The 22,551-nt window shown below is 48.8% G+C and overlaps 10 protein-coding genes across 14 annotated transcripts; 6 read left to right on the top strand and 4 right to left on the bottom strand.

Annotated features, from left to right (window-relative positions):
* Nucleotides 1-40: 40 nt before the first annotated feature.
* On the bottom strand, nt 41-1,318 carry LOC9633647 (probable WRKY transcription factor 41). The gene is made up of 3 exons (XM_002964964.2): nt 888-1,318; nt 710-829; nt 41-641 (listed from the first exon to the last, which is right to left on the bottom strand). Exons 1-3 carry the CDS (start codon nt 1,184-1,186, stop codon nt 71-73), a joined length of 990 nt encoding a protein of 329 aa, XP_002965010.2. The 5' UTR covers nt 1,187-1,318; the 3' UTR covers nt 41-70.
* A 224-nt stretch (nt 1,319-1,542) lies between these two features.
* On the top strand, nt 1,543-3,427 carry LOC9659421 (tubulin beta-1/beta-2 chain). The gene is made up of 3 exons (XM_002965328.2): nt 1,543-2,095; nt 2,321-2,590; nt 2,647-3,427. Exons 1-3 carry the CDS (start codon nt 1,702-1,704, stop codon nt 3,309-3,311), a joined length of 1,329 nt encoding a protein of 442 aa, XP_002965374.2. The 5' UTR covers nt 1,543-1,701; the 3' UTR covers nt 3,312-3,427.
* Nucleotides 3,428-7,228: 3,801 nt separating this feature from the next.
* On the top strand, nt 7,229-7,969 carry LOC9659420. The gene is made up of 5 exons (XM_024669592.1): nt 7,229-7,437; nt 7,489-7,518; nt 7,582-7,629; nt 7,684-7,804; nt 7,856-7,969. Exons 1-4 carry the CDS (start codon nt 7,267-7,269, stop codon nt 7,789-7,791), a joined length of 357 nt encoding a protein of 118 aa, XP_024525360.1. The 5' UTR covers nt 7,229-7,266; the 3' UTR covers nt 7,792-7,804; nt 7,856-7,969.
* A 34-nt stretch (nt 7,970-8,003) lies between these two features.
* Nucleotides 8,004-8,381, bottom strand: LOC9633645 (pentatricopeptide repeat-containing protein At4g18840). Its single transcript, XM_024670091.1, has one exon. It carries the CDS (start codon nt 8,379-8,381, stop codon nt 8,004-8,006), a length of 378 nt encoding a protein of 125 aa, XP_024525859.1.
* A 1,428-nt stretch (nt 8,382-9,809) lies between these two features.
* On the top strand, nt 9,810-10,999 carry LOC9633644 (short-chain dehydrogenase TIC 32, chloroplastic). The gene has a single exon (XM_002965326.2). The coding sequence runs from the start codon at nt 9,841-9,843 to the stop codon at nt 10,783-10,785; it is 945 nt and encodes a 314-aa protein (XP_002965372.1). The 5' UTR covers nt 9,810-9,840; the 3' UTR covers nt 10,786-10,999.
* Nucleotides 11,000-11,114: 115 nt separating this feature from the next.
* On the top strand, nt 11,115-12,792 carry LOC9633643 (PHD finger protein ALFIN-LIKE 4). 2 transcript variants are annotated; one of them, XM_024669590.1, is made up of 5 exons: nt 11,115-11,240; nt 11,349-11,492; nt 11,603-11,635; nt 11,749-11,971; nt 12,057-12,792. In XM_024669590.1, the coding sequence occupies exons 2-5, from the start codon at nt 11,396-11,398 to the stop codon at nt 12,478-12,480; spliced, it is 777 nt and encodes a 258-aa protein (XP_024525358.1). In that variant the 5' UTR covers nt 11,115-11,240; nt 11,349-11,395; the 3' UTR covers nt 12,481-12,792. The 2 variants fall into 2 exon arrangements, with proteins under 2 accessions (XP_024525358.1, XP_024525359.1); XM_024669591.1 differs by having other exon boundaries at nt 11,122-11,492; nt 12,057-12,180; nt 12,235-12,772.
* Nucleotides 12,627-14,201, top strand: LOC112340394 (peroxidase 55-like). Of its 3 annotated transcripts, none has more exons than XM_024669586.1 (5): nt 12,627-12,802; nt 12,881-13,156; nt 13,228-13,422; nt 13,496-13,661; nt 13,720-14,201. In XM_024669586.1, exons 1-5 carry the CDS (start codon nt 12,656-12,658, stop codon nt 14,130-14,132), a joined length of 1,197 nt encoding a protein of 398 aa, XP_024525354.1. In that variant the 5' UTR covers nt 12,627-12,655; the 3' UTR covers nt 14,133-14,201. The 3 variants fall into 3 exon arrangements, with proteins under 3 accessions (XP_024525354.1, XP_024525356.1, XP_024525355.1); XM_024669588.1 differs by having other exon boundaries at nt 12,795-12,814; XM_024669587.1 differs by lacking the exon at nt 12,627-12,802 and having other exon boundaries at nt 12,877-12,950; nt 13,003-13,156.
* LOC9659419 (scarecrow-like protein 31) lies at nt 14,174-20,847 on the top strand. Of its 2 annotated transcripts, none has more exons than XM_024669585.1 (2): nt 14,174-15,650; nt 20,814-20,847. In XM_024669585.1, the coding sequence occupies exon 1, from the start codon at nt 14,204-14,206 to the stop codon at nt 15,620-15,622; it is 1,419 nt and encodes a 472-aa protein (XP_024525353.1). In that variant the 5' UTR covers nt 14,174-14,203; the 3' UTR covers nt 15,623-15,650; nt 20,814-20,847. The 2 variants fall into 2 exon arrangements, with proteins under 2 accessions (XP_024525353.1, XP_002965370.1); XM_002965324.2 differs by lacking the exon at nt 20,814-20,847 and adding an exon at nt 15,702-15,815 and having other exon boundaries at nt 14,175-15,650.
* On the bottom strand, nt 15,708-17,302 carry LOC9659418 (scarecrow-like protein 31). Its single transcript, XM_002964961.2, has one exon. The coding sequence runs from the start codon at nt 17,200-17,202 to the stop codon at nt 15,757-15,759; it is 1,446 nt and encodes a 481-aa protein (XP_002965007.1). The 5' UTR covers nt 17,203-17,302; the 3' UTR covers nt 15,708-15,756.
* LOC9633642 (scarecrow-like protein 31) lies at nt 20,828-22,344 on the bottom strand. Its single transcript, XM_002964959.2, has one exon. It carries the CDS (start codon nt 22,294-22,296, stop codon nt 20,869-20,871), a length of 1,428 nt encoding a protein of 475 aa, XP_002965005.2. The 5' UTR covers nt 22,297-22,344; the 3' UTR covers nt 20,828-20,868.
* Nucleotides 22,345-22,551: the final 207 nt, after the last annotated feature.

Raw genomic sequence — 22,551 nt, 5'->3', positions numbered from 1 at the left:
GCGCACTTTTGTTTAGAGATATACTTTTTTACAAAAGAAGAAAAGAAATTTTTGTGTTTTTTTTTTCGTTTTAATATGCTATGCAATCCGACCACTCTGGTGACGAGTGATCGCTCGGGAAGAGCTGACAACCATTCAACTCGAGACTATCCAACACGGACGATCCAAACTCTAGCATCGACTCCAGGGTCATGCCACCACAAACATCGATCTCGCCCTCCACTTTCACCACGCTCGACGAAGCATCATCCAGCTCTTGCGTGATCAGCTGGCCCCGAGTAGCCTCGAGATCCCTCTGCCCAATTCCATGGCTTGGAGCTGAAGCGCCTGTGTTCCTCGGTGGTGGTGGTGTGTGATTTGGAGAGACATCGAGAGGGAGAGAAGGGATCACGGTCGGACCTGAGGCCCCGATCTGCAAGCCACCATCGCTATTGATCCTCAAGCACACTGAGTTTACCATCGGCATGGCCAGCGCTGGCGATGGTGGCGATGGCGATCCCAGCGGGGACGATCGAAGCATGTTGCAAGTGTGCTCCCCCCGGTAAGTGATCTGGAACGAGGAGGGATTGGAGTCGGATCTCTGGACGTATTTGATCGCCGGGCACCCGCTCTCGCGCTTGTGTGTGCAGCGATAGTAGCTCCTGGATCACGGGGACAATGGGTTTCTTTCTTAGAACTTCCAGGAACTTGTGAACAGTGAAGTTCTTACTTTGGGTGTCGAGATCCGAGGATGTCTTTCTGGCCGTATTTCCTCCACGTATAGCCATCGTCCGGGACGAGCTCGTGCTCGATCGAGTGTGGCTGTTGCTGATGTTGGTTCTTGAGTTTTCTATCAGAGATCACAGATGATCATCACATTGATTGGAAAGTTTCGAGAGAGACCATACCTCTTTTTGGTCGGGGTGTGATCTTCGTCGCTGTGAGAGGTCTCGCTAGTGGTGGTGATGGCAGGCTTGGAGCGATGGCCGCCTGGATCGACGGGAGAAGCATGGGGGTTCCTGCTGAGGCACGCGATGATGTTGGTGAAAGTGGCGATGATACTGGCAGCGTCGTCAACCAGAGTCCTGGCGGCTCCATCGTCCAGGCTTGATGCCGGGACGAGCTTGAGCTTGTCATCCAGCAGCTGGGCTTGGCCCCTTGCCTTGCTTACTTCCATCCTCACTAAACTCTCCGCAAATGGATGCATTCTCCTCGCCTCTCCCTCATCAAATTCCCCAAACACTCTTTGGATCTTTTTGGATCGAGAGAGAGAGAGAGAGAGAGACCAACTGGAGATTGCGAGGTCGCCACTGGGCAGTGATGGATCCCACTTTGAAAATCGCGGAGGAAAAAAAAGAGACTTGGATGCTACGCTTATAGGTTTGACATTTTGTAGGGATGCGGTCACCGGTCAAAGTCGCTGGCGCTGACTCTTGTCCGCGTGGACTGAGCATGACTGTTGACGCGGCAATTTTCTAGATTAAAATTTTTAAAATGAAGTTTGTATTTAGGCGGGAAGATAATTTTAGGGCTCTGCGTTTTAGGGTTCTTGGCGGGCTTTTGGGATCTGGAGCGTGGTCGCTTGGGCGCTATGAAACGATCCTTGGCGATCTTTGACGGTTCGTATCCGGAGCTTTTCGGTATCTCCTTCGGTTTCTCTCCGGCGCTCCCAGAGCCGCGGACCAGGAAGAAAAAGAAGAAGCTCGAGAGAAAAGAGGAAGGATGAGAGAGATCCTACACATCCAGGGCGGCCAATGTGGCAACCAGATCGGCGCCAAGTTCTGGGAGGTTGTTTGCGACGAGCACGGCATCGATCCCACGGGCACCTACCATGGTGACTCGGACCTCCAGCTCGAGAGAATCAATGTCTACTTCAACGAGGCCAGTGGAGGGCGCTATGTTCCTCGCGGGGTTCTCATGGATTTGGAGCCGGGGACCATGGATAGCGTGCGATCGGGGCCGTATGGACAGATCTTTCGGCCCGATAATTTCGTGTTTGGCCAGACCGGGGCTGGAAATAACTGGGCCAAGGGACACTACACCGAAGGGGCCGAGCTCATCGATTCCGTGCTCGATGTTGTGAGGAAAGAAGCCGAGAGTTGCGATTGTCTCCAAGGTATGTCTCTTTTGCTCTTCTTCGACGAGCATTTTTTTTTTGTTCTTTCCACTTGGTTAATCGGTTCTTCCAAAAAACCATTTTTCCTTAGAATGGTTTTTTTACTTTGTTCTTGTTCTTGCTTCTCTTTGTTTTTCCACCTGGTGTTTTTATGTTCTAGTTTCTCGATCTAAGTTGCAACTCTTTCAAGGATCTAACACGAGGATGGTTTTATTTGTTGGTCAGGATTTCAAGTGTGTCACTCCATGGGAGGAGGCACGGGATCTGGCATGGGAACGCTCCTCATCTCCAAGATAAGAGAAGAGTACCCGGACAGAATGATGCTCACATTCTCCATCTTTCCGTCGCCAAAAGTCTCAGACACGGTCGTGGAGCCTTACAACGCCACTCTCTCCGTCCACCAGCTCGTTGAGAACTCGGACGAGTGCATGGTTCTAGACAACGAAGCTTTATACGACATATGCTTTAGAACTCTCAAGCTCACAACTCCAACATGTAAGCAACATCTTTCTTTTCATCTAGGATCTCTTTTCACTTTTTTTGTTCTGCAGTTGGTGATCTCAACCATCTCATCTCGGCTACCATGAGCGGCGTGACGTGCTGCTTGCGATTCCCGGGCCAACTCAACTCGGACCTCCGGAAGCTAGCCGTCAACTTGATCCCGTTTCCGCGGCTCCACTTCTTTATGATCGGCTTTGCTCCGCTCACCTCCAGAGGGTCGCAGCAGTACCGAGCTCTGAGCGTCCCGGAGATCACCCAGCAGATGTGGGACGCCAAGAACATGATGTGCGCAGCCGACCCTCGCCACGGGCGCTACCTCACGGCGTCGGCGATGTTCCGGGGGCGCATGAGCACCAAAGAGGTGGACGAACAGATGCTCAACGTCCAGAACAAGAACTCGTCCTACTTCGTCGAGTGGATCCCAAACAACGTCAAGTCGAGCGTGTGCGACATCCCTCCCAAGGGACTGAAGATGTCGGCGACTTTCATCGGGAACTCGACCGCGATCCAGGAGATGTTCAAGCGAGTGAGCGAGCAGTTCACGGCGATGTTCCGGAGGAAGGCGTTCTTGCACTGGTACACGGGTGAGGGGATGGACGAGATGGAGTTTACCGAGGCGGAGAGCAACATGAACGATCTGGTGTCCGAGTATCAGCAGTACCAGGACGCGAGCGCCGATGACGAGGGAGAGATGGACGAGGAGGCCGAGGCTTGAAGCAACACAGAGGACTGAAAAAACAAGTTTTGAAGATCTTAGAAAAAATAAAGAACTCGAGTTCTTTCTTAATCGTGAGATAAAATTAAAAAATAATGAATAGCGTTTTAAAAAAACTCCGCCCACTAGGTATGCTAATATGACATTTAGTGCCAAATAAAATGCTACGTGGCACTTTGTGATACAATTGTTTATGGTCCATTTATACTCAACTGAGTTATCTGCATAAATATGGTTCTATTGAAGTAATAATTCTTCCTTTGTTCAATTTTATGGTTTTATTTTTCTGACATAAGTTCATTTGTCTAATTTAGATAGTCTTAACATATTTCCTTGAGAGATTTCTTAAAATAATTATGTCCTAAAATATCTACTTATTCAGTAATTCGTATACATTTATTTAAAATTAAATATAAATTAATTTCTTATTTGTTCATAAGTATAACTCATTTTTTTCTTTCTATAGGCCTTCTCCAAATAGATGTCTGATTATTTGTATTATATACAGTAACATGACCTGTATTTTCTACACATAATGAAAATGTAACCCAAATATTCTTCCAATAAATATCATAAGACCATACAACGTTATGATACTGATTATAAATAACAAGATTTCCATCTTTCTGAAAACGTAGAAAACATCCAATACCTTTTCCTGATGTTTCAGTATCCCAAATAGAAATTTTACCATAATATAACACAAGATTACAATCAAATCGCATATATAAAATAAATACTAAATTTGGTGATTGAAGAAACTCTCCTTCCCTAAGGCGAGAAAATGATGAATAATTTGGTCCACTTTTAATACAGGTTTTATGAAGAATACAATCTGTTTCTTCTTTAAATAAAATAAAATTATTAGTATTTAGAAACTCTTGTAAGTAAACATTACTATCTTTATCTAATACATATGATATAGAATATCTTCCATTTATATACTCTACAGATCCATATGTTACTAAGTCTTGCTCAACATAATTTTGTAATGTTAAAGTAAACTCTTTCTCTATGGCTTTACCATTATTTAAAGTAAAAAGAAAAGGAATAATAGTACAATATATATAAAAGTTTTTTCTTGACATTTGCATGTCAAGTGCACTTATTGTAATAAGTAAGCTAGTATCTTGTTCATGTAAAATTTTAGAGTAAGAAAATCCCATAAAAATTTCTTTTCTTTTGCCTACTTCTTTAATAAGCTCTTTAATAGTTGGTATTATTATGTTTTGTCTAACCTCAATTGAAATAACCCCTGCTGGATTTTCATACAATGTTTTAATACAAACACAATAACTGTGAATATAAAATAAAAAGTATAAATATAAAATATTTTTCTTGGTATGACAAATAGAAAAACTAAAACTGTAATTCATTTTTTAAAATATAAAATATATATATAAAATAGAAATATATAGCTTGCAGTATAGGTATTTATATTTTTTAAAATTTATTTAGCTTAGGAAGTGCCATATGTATTCTTCTCACATTCCATTTTGTCCTAACTTTATTAGAAACAGCAATTTGTTAATATATCTCATGCATCACAAATTTTATATGAATTTTATATATGTATATATATTTATGTATGTATATATCCCCACTTCTCTAAATATAGAATATAAGTCTATTAGATAAACCCAAACCTTTATTTTTAGTTAGAATAAACTGGAAACAACCAATGTTAACCATACAACAAAGATTCTACTTGGAAGTGTGCTCCACTTCCAAGTGATGATGGTCATCTTTTCCATTTCCACATGTTATGAGCTCATTTACAACTTAAGCATGCATGGTTCTAGAACAAAGCTTTGTGAGCTCTCCCTTTTTTCCATACATTTAATTATCCAATAGGAGTGTGTCACAACATCAAGATGACATCATTATTACACTACTTGTACCAGTTACATGAGGGTAATGGTGGAGAGCTGGAACTCATAGAGTAATGGCTGAGATAGGAGATAGAAGGATAGCCAAACAACCTGTGGAGAGCTTTCTCAAGGCCACATAACAACTCTCACTCAATGTGAAGCAAGATATTTTGCATAGGTTTTTAAAACACCCAAGCATGGATGAAGAGTTCAAGTGATCTGTGATGGTAAGGAGGTAGCTGACAGGGTAGGTCATAATCTCCACATAGGTCTTGAGCAGTATTCCTTATGGTTTGGGGCATTAGATAGCCTACTATGGAGAGGTCTGGGATGGGCAACACAGATTGATTAATCACAGTTGTCAACAATTGTAAAGTGCATTACAAAAGTTTGATAAAGTTATAGTGCAAGAATTTTACAATTCCAACACCAAAGTTTCTCCTCATCCATATTCTAAAAGCAAAAGCAAGGCAAAAGTTTTTTAGAAAGCCCCAAATATGCTATCTAGCCATCCTATAGTGATGTCTATCTATTCTAGATTCTTTACATTTGACATAGTGGAGCTATGCTATTAGAGTTCCTTCAATTTTGGCTAATTTTTCAGGGATTTCTATTGGAGTTGCTTGACTTTCAACTGGTGTTAAGAGTTTTTACAACATTTTAGGATTTTTGACTTGTGTCTGTTGGTATTTTTAGCTTTTCCATTTTTCACTATGTTTTTGGAATTCCCACTTGTATTATTTTGAGCTTCATTATAACAATCATTTTTCTCATAATATATTTTCTAAACAGTGTTTATATATTTCAATCAAGCTCTTAGTGTCCAAGCACCCAAACATATAGCTTTTGCTGAATTTCAAATTTGCTATGTTACATTCTTATAAGCCTTTACTTTTGATTTGGATGCTTTCATGTTGACAACTAGTACATTGAGGCTTGGATACACTTGAGTGTGGAGCTTGGTAATTTTTTTTGGCAAATGTAAAAGAAAGAGTGCCACAGTCTAGCCAAACTTATGTGTTAGTACCACTAGTAGTAATGTATACCATTTTTGTACCATATTGCATAAGCTTTCGCTTGAGTTTGTAAAATGGATTTGGGATGAATCATTTGTCCACTTGGGCTTGTAAATGAAGCATATTAACAACTTAAAGGTTATGGTGTGATTAATATAAACCTATCAATGGTTATTATGAATTGTTATTATGTTACTATGAGTAAAATTAAACTTCCCCTAAGTTTGCTATGAGTGGCAAATAGGCTAATCCACAATTATTTAGCATGGCACTAGTGGATCCTTCTTAAGCATAATTATAACTAGATCAATCAAGACTAATCTATTAGCTTAGTATTCATTATTGTATTTTTTCATAAACTCTTTTTTAGATTAGACTGAATGTAGTGCAAACACAAAGTCAAATTAAGTTAAAAAAAAAAGATTTATCAAGGATGAAAAATCAAATACATAAATCATTATATCTTCTCCAAAAAATGCTAACAATTGCATACTTCTGGAGGATAAGCTTTACTTCATCAGATTACTCAAGTGTGTCAACATGTGGGATTTAGAGTGCAAGATGACAACTTTGGAAACCTAAACAAATCTTCCCATAGACTTGCATCAAGAAATATACAATAGGCCATATCAATACAATAGCTCCTCACTTGTAACTAGTAAATTTCTTATTTTTCTTTTTCTTTTCTCTTTTATGGATGGCTTTTTGGGTTTTAGGAAAGGTGGTGCTTGGAAACTTGATATCTGACACTATTGATGTAGAAGCCCTTGGTTTTGTCTATTTGGAGAAAACATCCAGGCAATGGCAATGTTTGACAACAACAAGGTTATGCCTGCAATGCTTAGGAAACATGGGATGTGGGTAGCAAATTTGCACAAAGTGCAATTTGGTATTGGTGGGAGGTTAGATGGAGATCACCTGGTTTATCACTTAACGTTTGGTGGACCTCCTTTTAAACCATCATTCCAAAGTTGTATTTATTTATTTAAGAAAATGAGATATTTTCAGAAGGAATATTCTAAGAACATGAAATGCCCTAAACTGTAACGGGGTTTAGGGTTTGCGGCAATGTTTCGAGCGGTAAGGAGCTCGGGCAAGGCTCTGCAAGCACTGCACGCCAATGCATCCCGTGGCAGCGCTTCGCACGCAGTGCCGCACGCTAGCGATGGTGGATTCGTGATTTGTGCTCGAGGGTACTCTTTCTTCCCCGCGATTGGACCCCATCTCCCGCCGCCAAAGGTATGCGATGCTTCCTCGGCTTGTAGATTGATCGCTCGTTTTCTTTCCCAGGAAGAGGGAGCTCCAGAGGGGGAGAACAAGGTACATTTTTGAGATCTTAGTGATTCAAGCTCTCTGATTGTTTTTTTTTTTTTTTCTTTCCAGGAAGATGGAACTTCTCCAACGACGGACGATTTCTATGACCTTCCAAAAGTAAAAAGCAATCGATGCAAAGTTTCTGGCATGAACTTCCTTCGTTTTTTACAGGGACCAACGCACAAGGAGATGATTGCTGCGCGGCGTCACTACCTCAAGCGTCAAGCTCGCCGTGGTTTACTTCCACCCTCGAGACCGATCCGGAAGCCATCTTTCTAAGCTCACAAAAGAGGTAGCGCTTGTTTTCCTTCGTTTTCTCCTCAGAACCTTTCGATCTTCTCAGGAAAATCCAGCCGTGAAGCGCGTAGTTTGTTTTTCTTAGTAGTGTTTCAAAGGCCTCGTTGCTCTGGCAGCCAGGAAACTATTCACGTAACTTATCATCCAATTTCCTGAGGTCTCTTGCATCGGTCTTTTCTTCTCCGTGCTTTGTTCTAAGTGGCAACTGTGTTGTAGAGCACGACGTAAGCAGCAGAGTCGTCCGGATCTAAATCCACCACTCTCTCGGCCGCTCGTCTCCCTCGCTCCAAATCTCCGTAAGTCCGGCAAGCAGCGAGCAGTGTTCTCCACAGCACCGCGTCCGCTGCTTCGTCCGGGACCTCCAAAACTAGTCTTTCGGCCTCCTCCAATCTTCCCAGGCGACCAAGGAGATCGATCATGCAGCCGTAGTGCTCGGTGCTCGGCCACTCGCGAATGTGACGCTTCACAAACTCGAAGTGGCTCCGGCCCTCTGCCAGCAGTCCGGCTCCACTGCAAGCACTGAGGACGCTCACGAACGTCACGCTGTCGGGCTTGACGCCTTCGTTTTGCATCCTCTTGAGGCTCTGGAAGACTTGGTCAAGATGCCCGTGCTGAGCATACGCGGCCACCATGGAGTTCCAAGAGAAGACCGACCTCTCGGGCATACCATCGAAGAGGAGCTGCGCGAGCTCGAGCCTCCCACACCTGGCGTACATCGCAAGCAGCGCGTTTTGGATCTGGAAGTCCTCGAGGCAGCTCCCGATCCGCGAGTGTAGTCTCTTTCCTTCTTCCAGGTCCACCATAGCCGAGCACGCCGAGAGCAAGCTCAGGAACGTCGCTCGGTCTGGCTGGCAGCCGAGGAGCTGCATTTGCCGGAACAGGGCGATGGATTCGCGATCGCCCTCTTGGGCATAGGCTTCGATCATCGCGTTCCAGAGGACGATGTCTCGGTCTTGGCAGAGCAACCGGTCGAAGATCGAGCGAGAGATGGAGAGGTGCCCGAGCAGGGCATACGCGTGCACGAGTGCCGTGGCGACCTCTACGTGGAGCTCCAGGCCACCGTGGATCGAGCACGAGTGGAGGAGCTTGAGATCGTGGAGATCTCTGCAAGCCGAGAGAACCGCCACATAGGTGCTCTTGTTGGGCCATCTCTCCCCCTCGAGCAGCAGCGAATGGAAGAGATGCATGGCCTGGCCAAAATGCCCTCTCTCGGCATTTACCGCTATGATAGCGTTCCACGCGACAATGTCCCTGTGAGAAATCCCGAAGAACATCGTGGTTGCCTGCTCGATCCTGCCGCATCTAGCGTACATATTCACCAGCGCGGTCTCCACGATCACGTTGGATCCCAGGCCGCTCTCGAGAATCATCGAGTGGATGAGAGCCCCAGTGCCGAGGCTCGCCGGGCAGCAGCAAGATTTGAGCGCTGTGACGAATGCGATGAGGTCCGGCATGGCTCCCTCGAGCCTCATGATCTTCCAAAGCTCCAGCGATTCCTGGAAATATCCCCTCTCGCCATATGCGGCGATCATCTCCGTCCAGAGGATCACGTCCCTGGCGCTTACCCGATCGAAGACTTCGCGCGCCCTGTCGATGTCGCCGCAGCGCACGAACATCTTGACGAGGTAGTTGCCGATCAATCGATCGCCGGCGAGGCCGTGGCGGTGGACCAAGCTGTGGATGCATCTTGCTTCGTGGAGGAGGCGAAGATCTGTACAATCCGCGATGAGGCGACGGAAATCCGCCGCGTCGGGGCGGATGGATCCCGCGTCGATGAGATTGAGGAGATCGCGCAGCCGCGACGAGGAAGAATCGAATCTAGGGCTCTTGGCGAGCGCCTGGAGCATTTTAAATGCCAACGCGGTTAAAGGTCTTCCACGCAAGACGTGCTGGGGCCGTGCGATCGATATTACCGGCCGTTGGATCCGATTAGTCGGTTCCGGCCGTTGGATATATTTAGATCTAGGCCATTGGATCGCGCGCGTTTAGGGTTTATAGGAAAGTGTCTTTTATACGAGGGAGAAAGAAAGAATGGGGAAGCGATCAGGCTATGGCGCGCACTCCACCGCTGAGGAAGTGGCGCAGGGGATTGACGCCAAGAATCTCACGGCAATCGTCACGGGAGGGGCGAGCGGCATTGGCGCGGAAGTGGTGCGCATTCTTGCGAAGCAGGGCGCCAGGGTTGTGATCGCGGCCAGGAACAAGGAAGCGGCGGAGAGAGCCCGCGCGGCGATGGAGAAGGAGCTGCCGGGGGCGTCGGTGCAGTGTATGGAGCTGGATTTGGCGTCGCTGGCGAGCGTCCGGGGCTTCGTCGAGGATTTCAAGAAATCCGGCCTGCCGCTCAATCTCCTCATCAACAACGCGGGTGTGATGTTCTGCCCCTTCAGCCTCACGGCCGACGGCGTGGAATCGCAGTTCGCGACGAATCACCTGGGCCATTTCTTGCTCACGAATCTCCTGCTCGACACGATGAAGGAGACGGCGGCGAAATCCGGGATCCAGGGCCGGATCGTCAATCTCTCGTCGGTGGCGCACACGACGGTGGGTTACAAGGAAGGGATCCGCGATCTCGACGCTATCAACGATCGCGGGAGCTACGATTCCAAGAAGGCGTATGGGCAATCCAAGCTGGCCAACATCCTCCATGCGAACTCCCTGGCAGTGATGTTCCAGCGGGAGAAGATCAACATCACGGCCAACGCGGTCCACCCGGGGCTGATCGGGACGCCGCTGTGGCGCCACTCGGCGGCGATGAAGCTCTTCGTCAAGATCATATACGCGGGCAAATGGAAGAGCGTGGAGCAGGGCGCGGCGACGACGATCTACGCGGCCATCCACCCCGACATGGCGGATGTGAGCGGCCGCTACCTCGCGGATTGCCAGGAGGCGAAGCCGTCCAAGAAGGCGCTGGATCCACAGCTCGGGAAGAAGCTCTGGGACATCAGCGAGCTCCTCGTCTCCCGGGCCAGCGCGTGATCGATCGATTCCTCTTTCTTTTCGCAGCGAGCGATCATCGATCCACCCCATCGATCCAAGCTCTGTTCTGTTCTATCCTTTTTCCTTTCTTTGTAGCTACATTTCGTGACCGTCCTATAGATGAGAGAAGCTAAAGTTGTTTTGGTTTGTAATCGACAACACTGATAACGCTATGATCGAAAAAAAGGAAAAAAAGTTTGAGAACATTCAGTTCCATGGTTTTCTTTTTTCTTTCTCGGGGACGTCAACGGCTTCATACTTTTTTCTACCGTGACGAATATTCGCCTCCGCACTTAACAGAATCAGCATATGCTAACAGTCAAAGAGGGATCTTGTTGGTTTCTTTTGTCTCGCTAGGGTTTGGTTCGTCGCTGGTTGGGCGTTGGGTGCGCGAGATCTGTGTTGCTGCGCCGCGGCCGCTCCACCGCCGCCTCTCTCTCAGCTCCCGCCCCACGGTAAATCCCTCTCGGCGCTCTCCACGGATTGGCCTTTTCCTCGGCGGCGATGCGCGCTCCTTCTTGGCCGCGGCTGCCAGGGTTTTAGTGACTAGGGTTTGGGTGTAGGAGCTGCGCTGCGCGATTCTTGGGCTCGCTCTTGGACGAATTCCGCCATGGAAAATGCTGCTCCATACAACCCACGTACTGTGGAGGAGATTTTCACCGATTTCAAGAACCGGAGAGCTGGAATGGTGAAAGCGCTGACAGAAGGTGAGCTCCTCCAATTCCACTCAATCGTGGAATTTTCCCACTCTTTTTTTGCTCGACCGGTACTGATGAGAGATTTTTTTCTTGCCTTGCTTTTGTTTTGGGCTGCCCAGATGTGGAGCAATTCTGCAATGAATGCGATCCAGGTGCGCTCATTTAGTTCTCAGGGCCTTGAATTTTTTTCTCTTTTTTTCTCTCGGATAGAGTGATTAAACTCTGACTGCCGCCGTTCGTGCGTGGGTGTTTTTTGTGTGTGTAGACAAGGAAAACCTGTGCCTGTATGGATTTCCCGACGAGAGCTGGGAGGTGAATTTCCCAGCGGAAGAAGTTCCTCCGGAGCTCCCGGAGCCGGCGCTCGGCATCAACTTTGCGAGAGATGGGATGGAGCGCAAGGCATGGCTGTCGCTAGTAGCAGTCCACAGCGACGCGTGGTTAATTGCAGTGGCTTTTTTCTATGGTGCCCATTTTGACAGGGCAGACAGGTGACTCTCCTATTTTCTTTTATCTTTCCCATTCCCTGATGTGTGTTGTCTTTTGCTCTCTCTCTTTTTCGCGTGTGGCACACAGGAAGCGCTTGTTTAGCTTGATGAACTCGCTTCCAACCATCTACGATACGGTCACCGGGAAGAAGCAAGCGCAGGAGAAAACAAACGGCAACAGCAGCTCCAAAAGGGCTTCTAGTGCGAAATCTGTAAGGCGAACTTGGTTCTCTGCGTGCTTGCTAATGGTGTCACTGCGTCCGCAGAAGAAGCCCCCATCGAGCGACGAGGAGGACGAAGACTCTCCTTACGACGAAGACGAGGAGGAGCACGGTGACACCTTCTGCGGGACCTGCAATGGCCCCTACAACGCGGACAAGAAGGAGTTCTGGATAGGATGCGATACGTGCCAAAAGTGGTTTCATGGGAGCTGTGTCAAGGTTACACCGGCCAGAGCGGAACACATCAAGCAGTACAAATGCCCGTCTTGCAGCAAGAGGGCCCGGGTGTAGAAGCGATGGTCGATCGAAACAGGCAAGAGCAGCTTTTCCCGAACCGGTACAGGACATCAGTTCTTCGTCAGTGAAAGAAAGAAAAACAGTAGGAGTCAAATTCTTTCAGTGAGGCACTCTCTACGACAAGAAGGTTCTTCAGTTTCCATACTTTTTTTTAAGCTTTGTTTCCTTAATGTTTGTTGGTTCTTATTTCTCGATCCTCCTCATCCTCCGTTTTTTTTTTGTTTACCTTTCTCTTCTTTTTTTTTTCCGTTCTCCAACAGAAATGAAACTGTATATTCTGGAAGAATGCATCGTCATTTTAGTCCACTCAAAACTGGTTCGCTTCTAAGTATAGTATAGTGATTTTTTTGGGCCAGCTCCAGCTAACGAGCCTGTTTATTTTTATTTCGTTTAGAAATGGTGCGCAAAAGGCCCAGCTCGTCCAAGGTTTGCTCACGAGCTGCGCTGCGCTATGGCGCCAGCGTGTGAGATTTTGGTAATGGTTTCCTTGTTGAAGGCTTCGTTGGTGGTTTTTAGCGCAGCAGCAGATAAACTCGAGCTCGGCTATTACTCCGAGACGTGTCCAAATTTGGAAGAGATCCTCGCAACCTCTGCTAAACTTAAGCTGGCCGAAGCACCCACGACTCCTGCGGCTGTTGTGAGGCTCTTGTTCCACGACTGCTTCATAGAGGTAAGTCCGATTTTCTCGTTTCTCTGCTTTTTATTTTTCGATCTTGTGATGATCTTGTTTGCATGGTGCAGGGATGCGATGCCTCGATCATGATAACTTCTACTCCGGACAACTTGGCTGAAAGAGACGCGGAAGTTAACAGGGACTTGGCTGGTGATGGTTTTGATGCCGTGGTTCGAGCAAAGGCGGCGGTGGAAGCCGAGTGCCCGGGAGTGGTGTCTTGTGCTGACATCTTGGTGATCATAGCGAGAAACTTCATAGAGCTGGTAAGATTAAGTTTCATTAGTTCTCATGCAATTCTAGCTTCCAGGTTGATCAAAAGGTCTTTTTGATTGACAGACTGGTGGGCCTTCGTATCCTGTTCTCAAGGGAAGAAAAGATGGATTTATCTCCGAGGCCGCGAGGGTCCAGGACAACCTTCCAGGCTCCACCTTGAATCTCCATCAACTTTTACGCAACTTTAAGAGCAAAGGACTGGACATGGAAGATCTCGTGGTACTGAGTGGTAAGCTCTCAAAGCTTTTCATCTAAAAGCTCGAAAAGTTTCATGGATTCCTCCCTAGGTGCTCACACTTTTGGATTCGCTCACTGCAAGCAATTCCACAAGAGGCTCTACAACTTTAGCCGCGATCGCGCAATGGATCCGAGGCTCCCTCCGGTTTTCGCGTCGAGCCTCAAGGCCGCCTGTCCCGAGCGTGGCGATGATCCAGGCTTGGTGCTGCCCTTCGATCCCTCCACTCCATTCGCCTTCGACAACTCCTACTACAAGACCCTCGTCGCTGGAAACGCGCTGCTCATCTCGGACGAGACGCTCCTCGCCAAGCGCAAGACGAGGGAGATGATCAGGGAATTCGCGAGAGACGAGCAAAAGTTCTACCAGGAATTTGGCGCCGCGATGCAAAGACTGTCGAGCGTTGGAGTGAAGGTTGGGAGCGATGGCGACGTGAGGAGAGATTGCACGGCTTTTGATCGGTAGTCTTGTCTTCCATTTGGACACGACTCTCTCTCCAAGAACCCTAAAATTCAAAGTTCCGCGAGTCTAGGACGATGGCGTCGATCGATCTCTCATCGATGCTTAAGTGCGCGCTGCTGCGCCACGGCTTGCGGCAAGATCCACCGCTGGAGGACGACGACGAGGAGGCACGCAAGGGTTTCATGGATCCGACAGTGTCTTACATTTCGAGCGTGCTGCTGGACGACGACGGCGACAACGAGGATCACGATCAGCTCGCGCGGTCCGGTGAGTACTGCCAGATTCTAAGCGAGCTCACAGCGATCGTTGCGCCGCGGCCTCTTGATTCTCCCAAGAACAGCGACAGCGATGGCGGTTTGGAATATCTGCTCGTCCGCTGCGCCCAGGCGGTGGCGGCGGGGGATTCCTCACGGGCTTTCGCGCTGGTCAGTGACATCAAGGGCGCGCTGTGGCGATCGTCGGGATCGATGGGATGCTTGTGTCGGACGATCTCATTCTTCGTCGACGCACTGACTGCCCGATTGGAGGGCTTTGGGGCTCAGGTGTACGCCGCCATGGCAAAGGAGGTCACTCGCCGCCAGTACTTGTCCGTGAGGCTCTTGAATCTCCCGTGCTTGAAGCTCTCGCAAAGATTCGCCAACGAGCACATACTGGAGCTGGCTAGAGGAGCTCGTCGCGTCCATATCGTCGACTATGGCATCCAGTATGGCTTCCAGTGGCCGTATCTGATCAAGGCTTTGTCCCAGCGTAGCGGCGGTCCTCCCGAGCTCAAGATCACTGGGGTGGATTGTCCTCACGTCGTCAACTTGGCCGAGACCGGGAGGAAGCTGGTCGAGTTTGCGAGATCGTGTGGAGTTCCGTTCGAGTTCATGGCAGTGGCAAGCGAGAACTGGGAAAAGGAGAGGATTATCCGGTGTAAGAACGAGGTGCTGGTGGTGAATAGCGTGCTCCGGCTGCGCCACTTGCGAGATCATGGCACGGTTGCGGTGGACAATCCCAGAGAAGTTTTCCTCGGGAAGATTTGCGGGCTCAGGCCGGACTTGTTCTTGCAAACCGAGATCAGTGCCGATATGGGCTCGCCCTTGTTCTTGCAGCGGTTCAAGAACGCCCTCGAGTTTTACAAGCAGAAGATGGAGTACTTTGAAGCGGTGGCAGAAGGAAAGCCGGAAGAGCACGGATTTATCCAAAAGGTGGCCGCAAGAGATATCATGAACATCGTCGCGTGCGAAGGGCTCGAACGAGTGGAGAGAGCGGCCTCGTATCGCGTCTGGGATGCTCGGGCAAAGCGAGCAGGCTTCGAAGGGGTGGCAGTGACGGAGGAGATTTACGATAAAGTGAGGAGCGCTTGTGGAAAATTCAGGAACCCCAACTTCGGCTTCGCAAGAGATGGAAACTGGATGTTGCTGGGGTGGAAGGGCACGGTGCTCTACGCGATGAGTGCTTGGCGACCAAAGCGTGTCCTACAAGTGGCTGGTATGTTTCAGGTTCTATAGCGATGGACTTGAGAACTTCCGTGACAAGGTAAGTTCCTCTTGAGTGTTCTTTGAAGACATCTAAATCGCCTCCTTACAGGAAGGACACGAGCAGGAACAAAGAAGTTACAAAAAGAATGTAGGTACAGGGTGGATCACTGGTGTTTGAAGCGCGGTAGCTTCTCAATGGGCTTCCAGACGCTCAAAGCATTCAAGATTACGTCTTTCCAGCCAAGCAGCAGCCAGTTCTCGTCCATTCCGTACGTGAAGTTCTCGTGTCCGCTCCAAACGGACATGACCATCTCGAACGCTTGTTTGCTGACTGGAAGCTGTCCGAACTGGCCTTTCCGAGCCAGGCGATCCCAGGTTTTGTACGAGGAAATGCGCTCCACACGGTTCTGCCCGTCACAGGCAATGGCTCCCATGGCGCACTTCTCGATGAACTTATCCATGAAGTCGAGCTGCGACTGGTCGATCAACCCAAGCTTCATCGTCTCCTCGAACGACTCCAGCCTTGCCAGAAAGCTCCTCCAGGCCCCGTCGAAGCGGTGGATGAAAAACGGAGAGCCCATCTCAGCGTGCACCACGGACTGGAAAAACATAACAGGCTTGAAGCTGAGGATCTTCTCGAAGAAGAGCTTCCGGGGGCTGTCGATGATCCCGTCCTCGCGGATGTGCCGCATCCTCAGCTGGCAGTTGACGAAGAGAAGCTCGCTGAAGAGATGGTATCGCGGCTGCGCTGACTCCCACGCCGCGGTGGCGATGGAGTGGAACTCGAGGTGCATCCCACACGACTCTGCGTAGTCGACCAGCCGGTTTCCAGTTTTCTCGAGGTTGACAAGGGACGGGAAGTCAATGCCTGTGATCTTGAACAGTGGCGGCCCCTCGGCTCTCTCGGACAGCGCCTTGATGAGCGACGGCCACTGGTCGCCGTAGAGGATCCCATAGTCGACGATGTGGACACGCTTGGCACCACGGCAGGCTTCGAGGATCATCTGGTTGGCGAAGCGCTCCGTGGCCCGGAGGCTGGGAAGATTCATCCGGATGGCGATACTCTGGATCCTCGTCACGTCCTGGTGCATCGCGGCGTACATCCGAGCTCCACACCCGGCCAGCCTCGCGACGAGCGCGTTGGTGAAGTAGAGCGCGGCCTTCTCCACTGGACGCGACTGAGGTGAGGCTAAAGTTCTGATCTCTCTCACGAGCTCATGGACTTTGGTGGAGTTGTTGGCAGCCACTGCTCGGGCGCAGTCCATGAGCAAGCTGTGGAAGGAGACGCTGGAGGTGCGCGAGGGAGAATGAGGAGGAGAGGCGGCGTCCATGGACAAGGAACTGCTGGCACAAGAATTGGGGGAGAGACAACAGGAGACAATTTCCGTGAGCTCGCGGAGCAGTACCTGGTAAGAGGTTTGCTGTTGTTGTGGCAGCTGGAGGAGGAGCTCCTCATCGTTTTCTTCCAGAATTCTGGTGAGATAGTCGAGCCGCGAGCGATCAAAGAGGGAGTGATGCTCCTGGCAAGAGATTTGAGCCTGGACTGGCTCGAGGGGGATTTGATGGCGCAGCAAAGCGGCTCGCAATTGCAAGCATAGATCGCTGTCCATTTGTGTTGGACGGGAATAGCCATAGTTCAAGAATTTGACACTATTGACTTTACGTCGAATAGATGTTTATATTTGTTTTGGAGAGAGCTATCTACAGTATTCATGTTTATGTTTGACTTTTCTCACTATAGCTTTTTAATTGAGATTAAAAAGCCTTTAAACAAAATGTTTGAGAATTGAAAAGTTCATATTGTTTAAAGACTGAATGTTTAGTATTTTCTTGAGACGATTTGGTGGCCTAGTTTATTTTGCTACAGAGATAAAAAACAAAGTGTGGAAAGCAATTTGGGTCCCCATACTTGGTATAGGTGGATGTATATTAGAACATGGTGGTAAAGTTCTTTACTAAGAACAAGAGTTTAATATAAGGGAGTAGAATTTTGTGGCTGTAGTAGGGGCTAGATGAGATTATTAGAGATCATAGAGATTTTTGAGATCACTGTCTTTGCATACAACATGATGCTCAAGCTACTGTGCGATGGAGAACAGTGGAGGTTTTTGGAAGAGAACTTCCCAAGGATATGCTCGAGGAAAAGATCATGCTGGACAACTACACTTTCAGCATCTTTGTTAGCTGTTCCAAGTGTTGCGGTTGAGTTGAGGATGCCATGGCCTGGTTCCACCAGCTTTGTGAAACCGGGGTTTCTTTCGACAGAGTTACATACAGTGCCATACAGGAAGGCTGGAAGAACGGCAGAGACCATGGACCTCCTGAACTTGGTGTGATCACAAACATCTATTTGAGAGTTGGGGACTAACAGGTGATCTTGCGGCTCTTCCGAGACATGGAGCAAGTGCAAGATCAAGTTCTCTTTAACATTCTAATTGGAACTCTAGGACGAGCAAGGAAAGTCACACTCGCCCAAGGGATGTTGACAAGCTGGCAAGCTATGGCTTGGAGCCGTCGGAGATAACTCTTAGCATCCTCATCGACATGTACACCAGGCCCTACAACACCATCAAGCGGAAGAAATGGCATCTACAACACGTTGCCCAACGTGTGTGTAGAGAGTGGCAACATCCAGAGGGCAGAGCTTAATCGGAGGAGAAGCATTAGCCAGATCATATGACTTACGGGATCTTGATGAACGTCTGCGTGACCAAAGCTATGGTGGTGGAGGTCGGGGCCATGTGTGACAAGCTCAAGAACTTGGCCGTGTTTCCAAAGGCAGCCTTCTACATGATGCCCATCAAGGCTCCACAGGCCAAGGACTTCAATCGAATACCTCGGATGGTCGCAAATGGCTGAGCGAGATGCTCATCTTGTGTGCCTCTTCGTCACAGATAAGCGACAAAGCCTGGTTCAGTGCGTGAAGAAGATCAAGCCTACGCTCTATTTGCCACTGCTGCTACTTCTAGCTAAAGACGATGGTCGTTATGACGATGAGTTTGATGGCATCCACAGAGTTTTTGCTCCGCATCAGTGAATAATTCTAGGGCTTTCCATGACCCCGGGTGCCACCCATTCCAGAGGGCTTTCCATGGGTGCCACCCATTCCCGCTTCCGGGTTTGGTTTCCTCCTGCATCAAATGGATCAAATAAGAGAATGCATTGAGTCAACTTATAAACGTCTTAGTTCTGGTCAACTAATTCTAATCGTCAACTTCACCAAACCTTAACATGAAAACAACTTCCTCGAATACTTGTCCTCTATAGCCATTCGCCACGTCCTCAGCGCTTGACCTCTCACAACAACGTAGAAAACCAACACCATTGAAGCTTTTAGATCGAGAACAAGTGAACTATTATTACCTTGTGCTTGAGGCTGCTGATAAGTGCGCACAGCAGGCCTCACGTCGTCAAGCTGTGCCAGAGACTGCAACACAGGAAGTAGCTTGAGAAGCCCGTCGTCGCTCCTCTGCCCAGTGAACTTCCCAATCACAATCTCGTTGCCACTCCCAGGTTGGCAAAAGAAGCCAGGGTCGTTGTCCACCAGCACAACCTTGCGCAAGTCCCTGCCGAGGATGGCCAGATCCTTGAACAGCGCCTCCTTGCCGAGGCGGGTGTCGTGCCACAGCGTGCAATCACTGAGGCCAAGAACGTGGATCCAGCTGCTTGACAACGCGAGCTGCGTAGGGGGCTGAGCTGAAGAGCACAACCTCGGCAAACAGCGCCAGGGCGTCCAGGAACTCGTCGAGATGCGATGCACTTGCGACTGCCATTATCTCTCACCTCGAAATCACACTGGCTCCGCCAGAGAATTGACGAGGGGGAGATGAGTGTGTTGTCCAGATCCAGCGCAACCGTCATCCTCCCCTCGAGCACAGCGTCCTGCGGCGGCAGGAGCGTATTCCTTGCGCAGAGGTGCTCTACCACCATTCCGTAGGTCTTGCATTCTAGCAGTTCCCTGAGCCAGCCTGAGTAATCAATGATGGCAGAGTTTTCAAGCAGCCACTGGCGCTGTTTGTGGTTGCTTAGCTCCAGCTTTGCAAGAACACAAGGGAGAGCGTTCCGTAGCTCCTCTGATTCAGGTCCTCCCATGGAAACGGTACGCTGATCGCCCATGAAACCCTTAGATGTGCCAAGATTATTCTTTTAGGTTTTTAAAGCAGGCAAGCTTCACTTAGATTAAAAAGGCTTTTAGGATCTGGATTCCCAGCTGCATATTTGATTTTGTAGGTATGGCAATGATGTCAGCTTTTGGAGGAATTATATGAAATAAAAACATCACATTATTTTTACACCACTGTTTGCACTTAACAGTTCATGCAAAATCCGCCAGTTATTTGTGGCCAAGGTTTAGGGGTTAAAAACCTAGAAATATTTCTAAAAAATATTCTTGACAAACGGGCTGATATAGAGGTTTGAGGAAGTTGTTTTCATGATAGATCAGCATTGACCACCGTAAGGCCAAGACTTGTTTTCGTTTTATAAGTACTTCCCATGCAACGTTTAAGGTTTCTACTATTTGACCCATTTGATACCTGGACCATCTATCACTGGGAAGGCCTCTCCATCGCCAGTGGACATGGGATCCCGATCTCCGAGCAGACGAGTCGTACGATATCACCCGACACTTGCCCGAGCGAGTACTTTGAAGCGGTGGCAGAAGGAAAGCTGGAAGAGCACGGATTTATTCAAAAGGTGGCCGCAGGAGATATCATGAACATCGTCGCGTGCGAAGGGCTCGATCGAGTGGAGAGAGCGGCCTTGTATCGCATCTGGGATGCTCGGGCTTCGAAGGGGTGGCACTGAAGGAGGAGATTTACCATAAAGTGAGGAGCGCTTGTGGAAATTTCAGGAACCCTGACTTCGGCTTTGGAAGAGATGGAAACTGAATGTTGCTGGGGTGGAAGGACACAGTGTTTTACACGATAACTGCTTGGCAACCAAAGCGTGTCCTACAAGTGGCTGGTATGTTTTGTTGAAAACTAAGGAAGAAGAGAAAAACTCTATCACTTAAATATCATCATCTCTATACATACACAGGTGAGAGTCAGTGACTCTCCAGATCCACCACGTGTCACCACGTGTCTCAGCCATATGGTGATCTCAGATGTACTACATCTTTACATGTTTCAGATTCTATAGCGATGGACTTGAGAACTTCCATGACAAGGTAAGTGCCTCTTGAGTGTTCTTTGAAGACATTTAAATCGTCTCCTTACAGGAAGGACACGATCAGGAACAAAGAAGTTACAAAAAGAATGTAGGTACAGGGTGGATCACTGGTGTTTGAAGCGCGGTAGCTTCTCAATGGGCTCCCAGACGCTCAAAGCATTCAAGACTACGTCTTTCCAGCCAAGCAGCAGCCAGTTCTCGTCCATTCCGTACGTGAAGTTCTCGTGTCCGCTCCAAACGGACATGACCATCTCGAGCGCTCGTTTGCTGACTGGAAGCTGTCCGAACTGGCCTTTCCGAGCCAGGCGATCCCAGGTTTTGTACGAAGAGATACGCTCCACACGGTTCTGCCCGTCACAGGCAATGGCACCCATGGCGCACTTCTCGATGAACTTATCCATGAAATCAAGCTGCGACTGGTCGATCAATTCGAGCTTCATCGTCTCCTCGAACGACTCCAGCCTCGCCAGGAAGCTCCTCCAGGCCCCGTCGAAGCGGTGGATGAAAAACGGAGAGCCGATGTCAGCGTGCACCACGGACTGGAAAAACATAACAGGCTTGAAACTGAGGATCTTCTCGAGGAAGAGCTTCCGGGGGCTGTCGATGATCCCGTCCTCGCGGATGTGCCGCATCCTCAGCTGGCAGTTGACGAAGAGAAGCTCGCTGAAGAGATGGTATCTCGGCTGCGCTGACTCCCACGCCGCGGTGGCGATGGAGTGGAACTCGAGGTGCATCCCACACGACTTTGCGTAGTCGACCAGCCGGTTTCCAGTTTTCTCGAGGTTGACAAGGGACGGGAAGTCGATGCCTGTGATCTTCAACAGTGGCGGCCCCTCGGCTCTCTCGGACAGCGCCTTGATGAGCGACGGCCACTGGTCGCCGTAGAGGATCCCATAGTCGACGATGTGGACACGCTTGGCACCACGGCAGGCATCGAGGATCATCTGGTTGGCGAAGCGCTCCGTGGCCCGGAGGCTGGGAAGATTCATCCGGATGGAGATACTCTGGATCGTCGTCACGTCCTGGCGCATCGCGGCGTACATCCGAGCTCCACACCCGGCCAGCCTCGCGACGAGCGCGTTGGTGAAGTAGAGCGCGGCCTTCTCCACCGGACGCGACTGAGGTGAGGCTAAAGTTCTGATCTCTCTCACGAGCTCATGGACTTTGGTGGAATTGTTGGCAGCCACTGCTCGGGCGCAGTCCATGAGCAAGCTGTGGAAGGAGACGGTGGAGGTGCGCGAGGGAAAATGAGGAGGAGAGGCGGTGTCCATTGACAAGGAACTGCTAGCACAAGAATTGGGGGAGAGACATTCCGTGAGCTCGCGGAGCAGTACCTGGTAAGAGGTTTGCTGTTGTTGTGGCAGCTGGAGCTCCTCATCGTTTTCTTCCAGAATTCTCGTGAGATAGTCGAGCCGCGAGCGATCAAAGAGGGAGTGATGCTGCTGGGAAGAGATTTGAGCCTGGACTGGCTCGAGAGGGATTTGATGGCGCAGCAAAGCGGCTCGCAATTGCAAGCATAGATCGCTGTCCATTTGTAATAGCCACAGGTCAAGAATTTACACTGTTATCACTAGTGGTAGTTTTGGAGAGAGCTATCATGTTTATGTTTGACATTTTCCACCAATGTAAAATAAAAAATTTAATTGAGATTAAAAAGTCTTTAAACAATATAATTGAGAATTGAAAAGGAGGAGAAGATTTGGTGGACTAGTTTATTTTGCTACAGACATAAAAGACAAAGTGTGGAAAGTCCGCAAGAGGGGATGTATACTTGGTATGGGTGGATG

Source organism: Selaginella moellendorffii, unplaced genomic scaffold (genome assembly GCF_000143415.4).
Source record: "Selaginella moellendorffii unplaced genomic scaffold, v1.0 SELMOscaffold_5, whole genome shotgun sequence".
NCBI lineage: Eukaryota > Viridiplantae > Streptophyta > Lycopodiopsida > Selaginellales > Selaginellaceae > Selaginella > Selaginella moellendorffii.
Note: the sequence above shows the minus strand (reverse complement) of the source record. Positions and strands in the feature narration are given on the sequence as shown.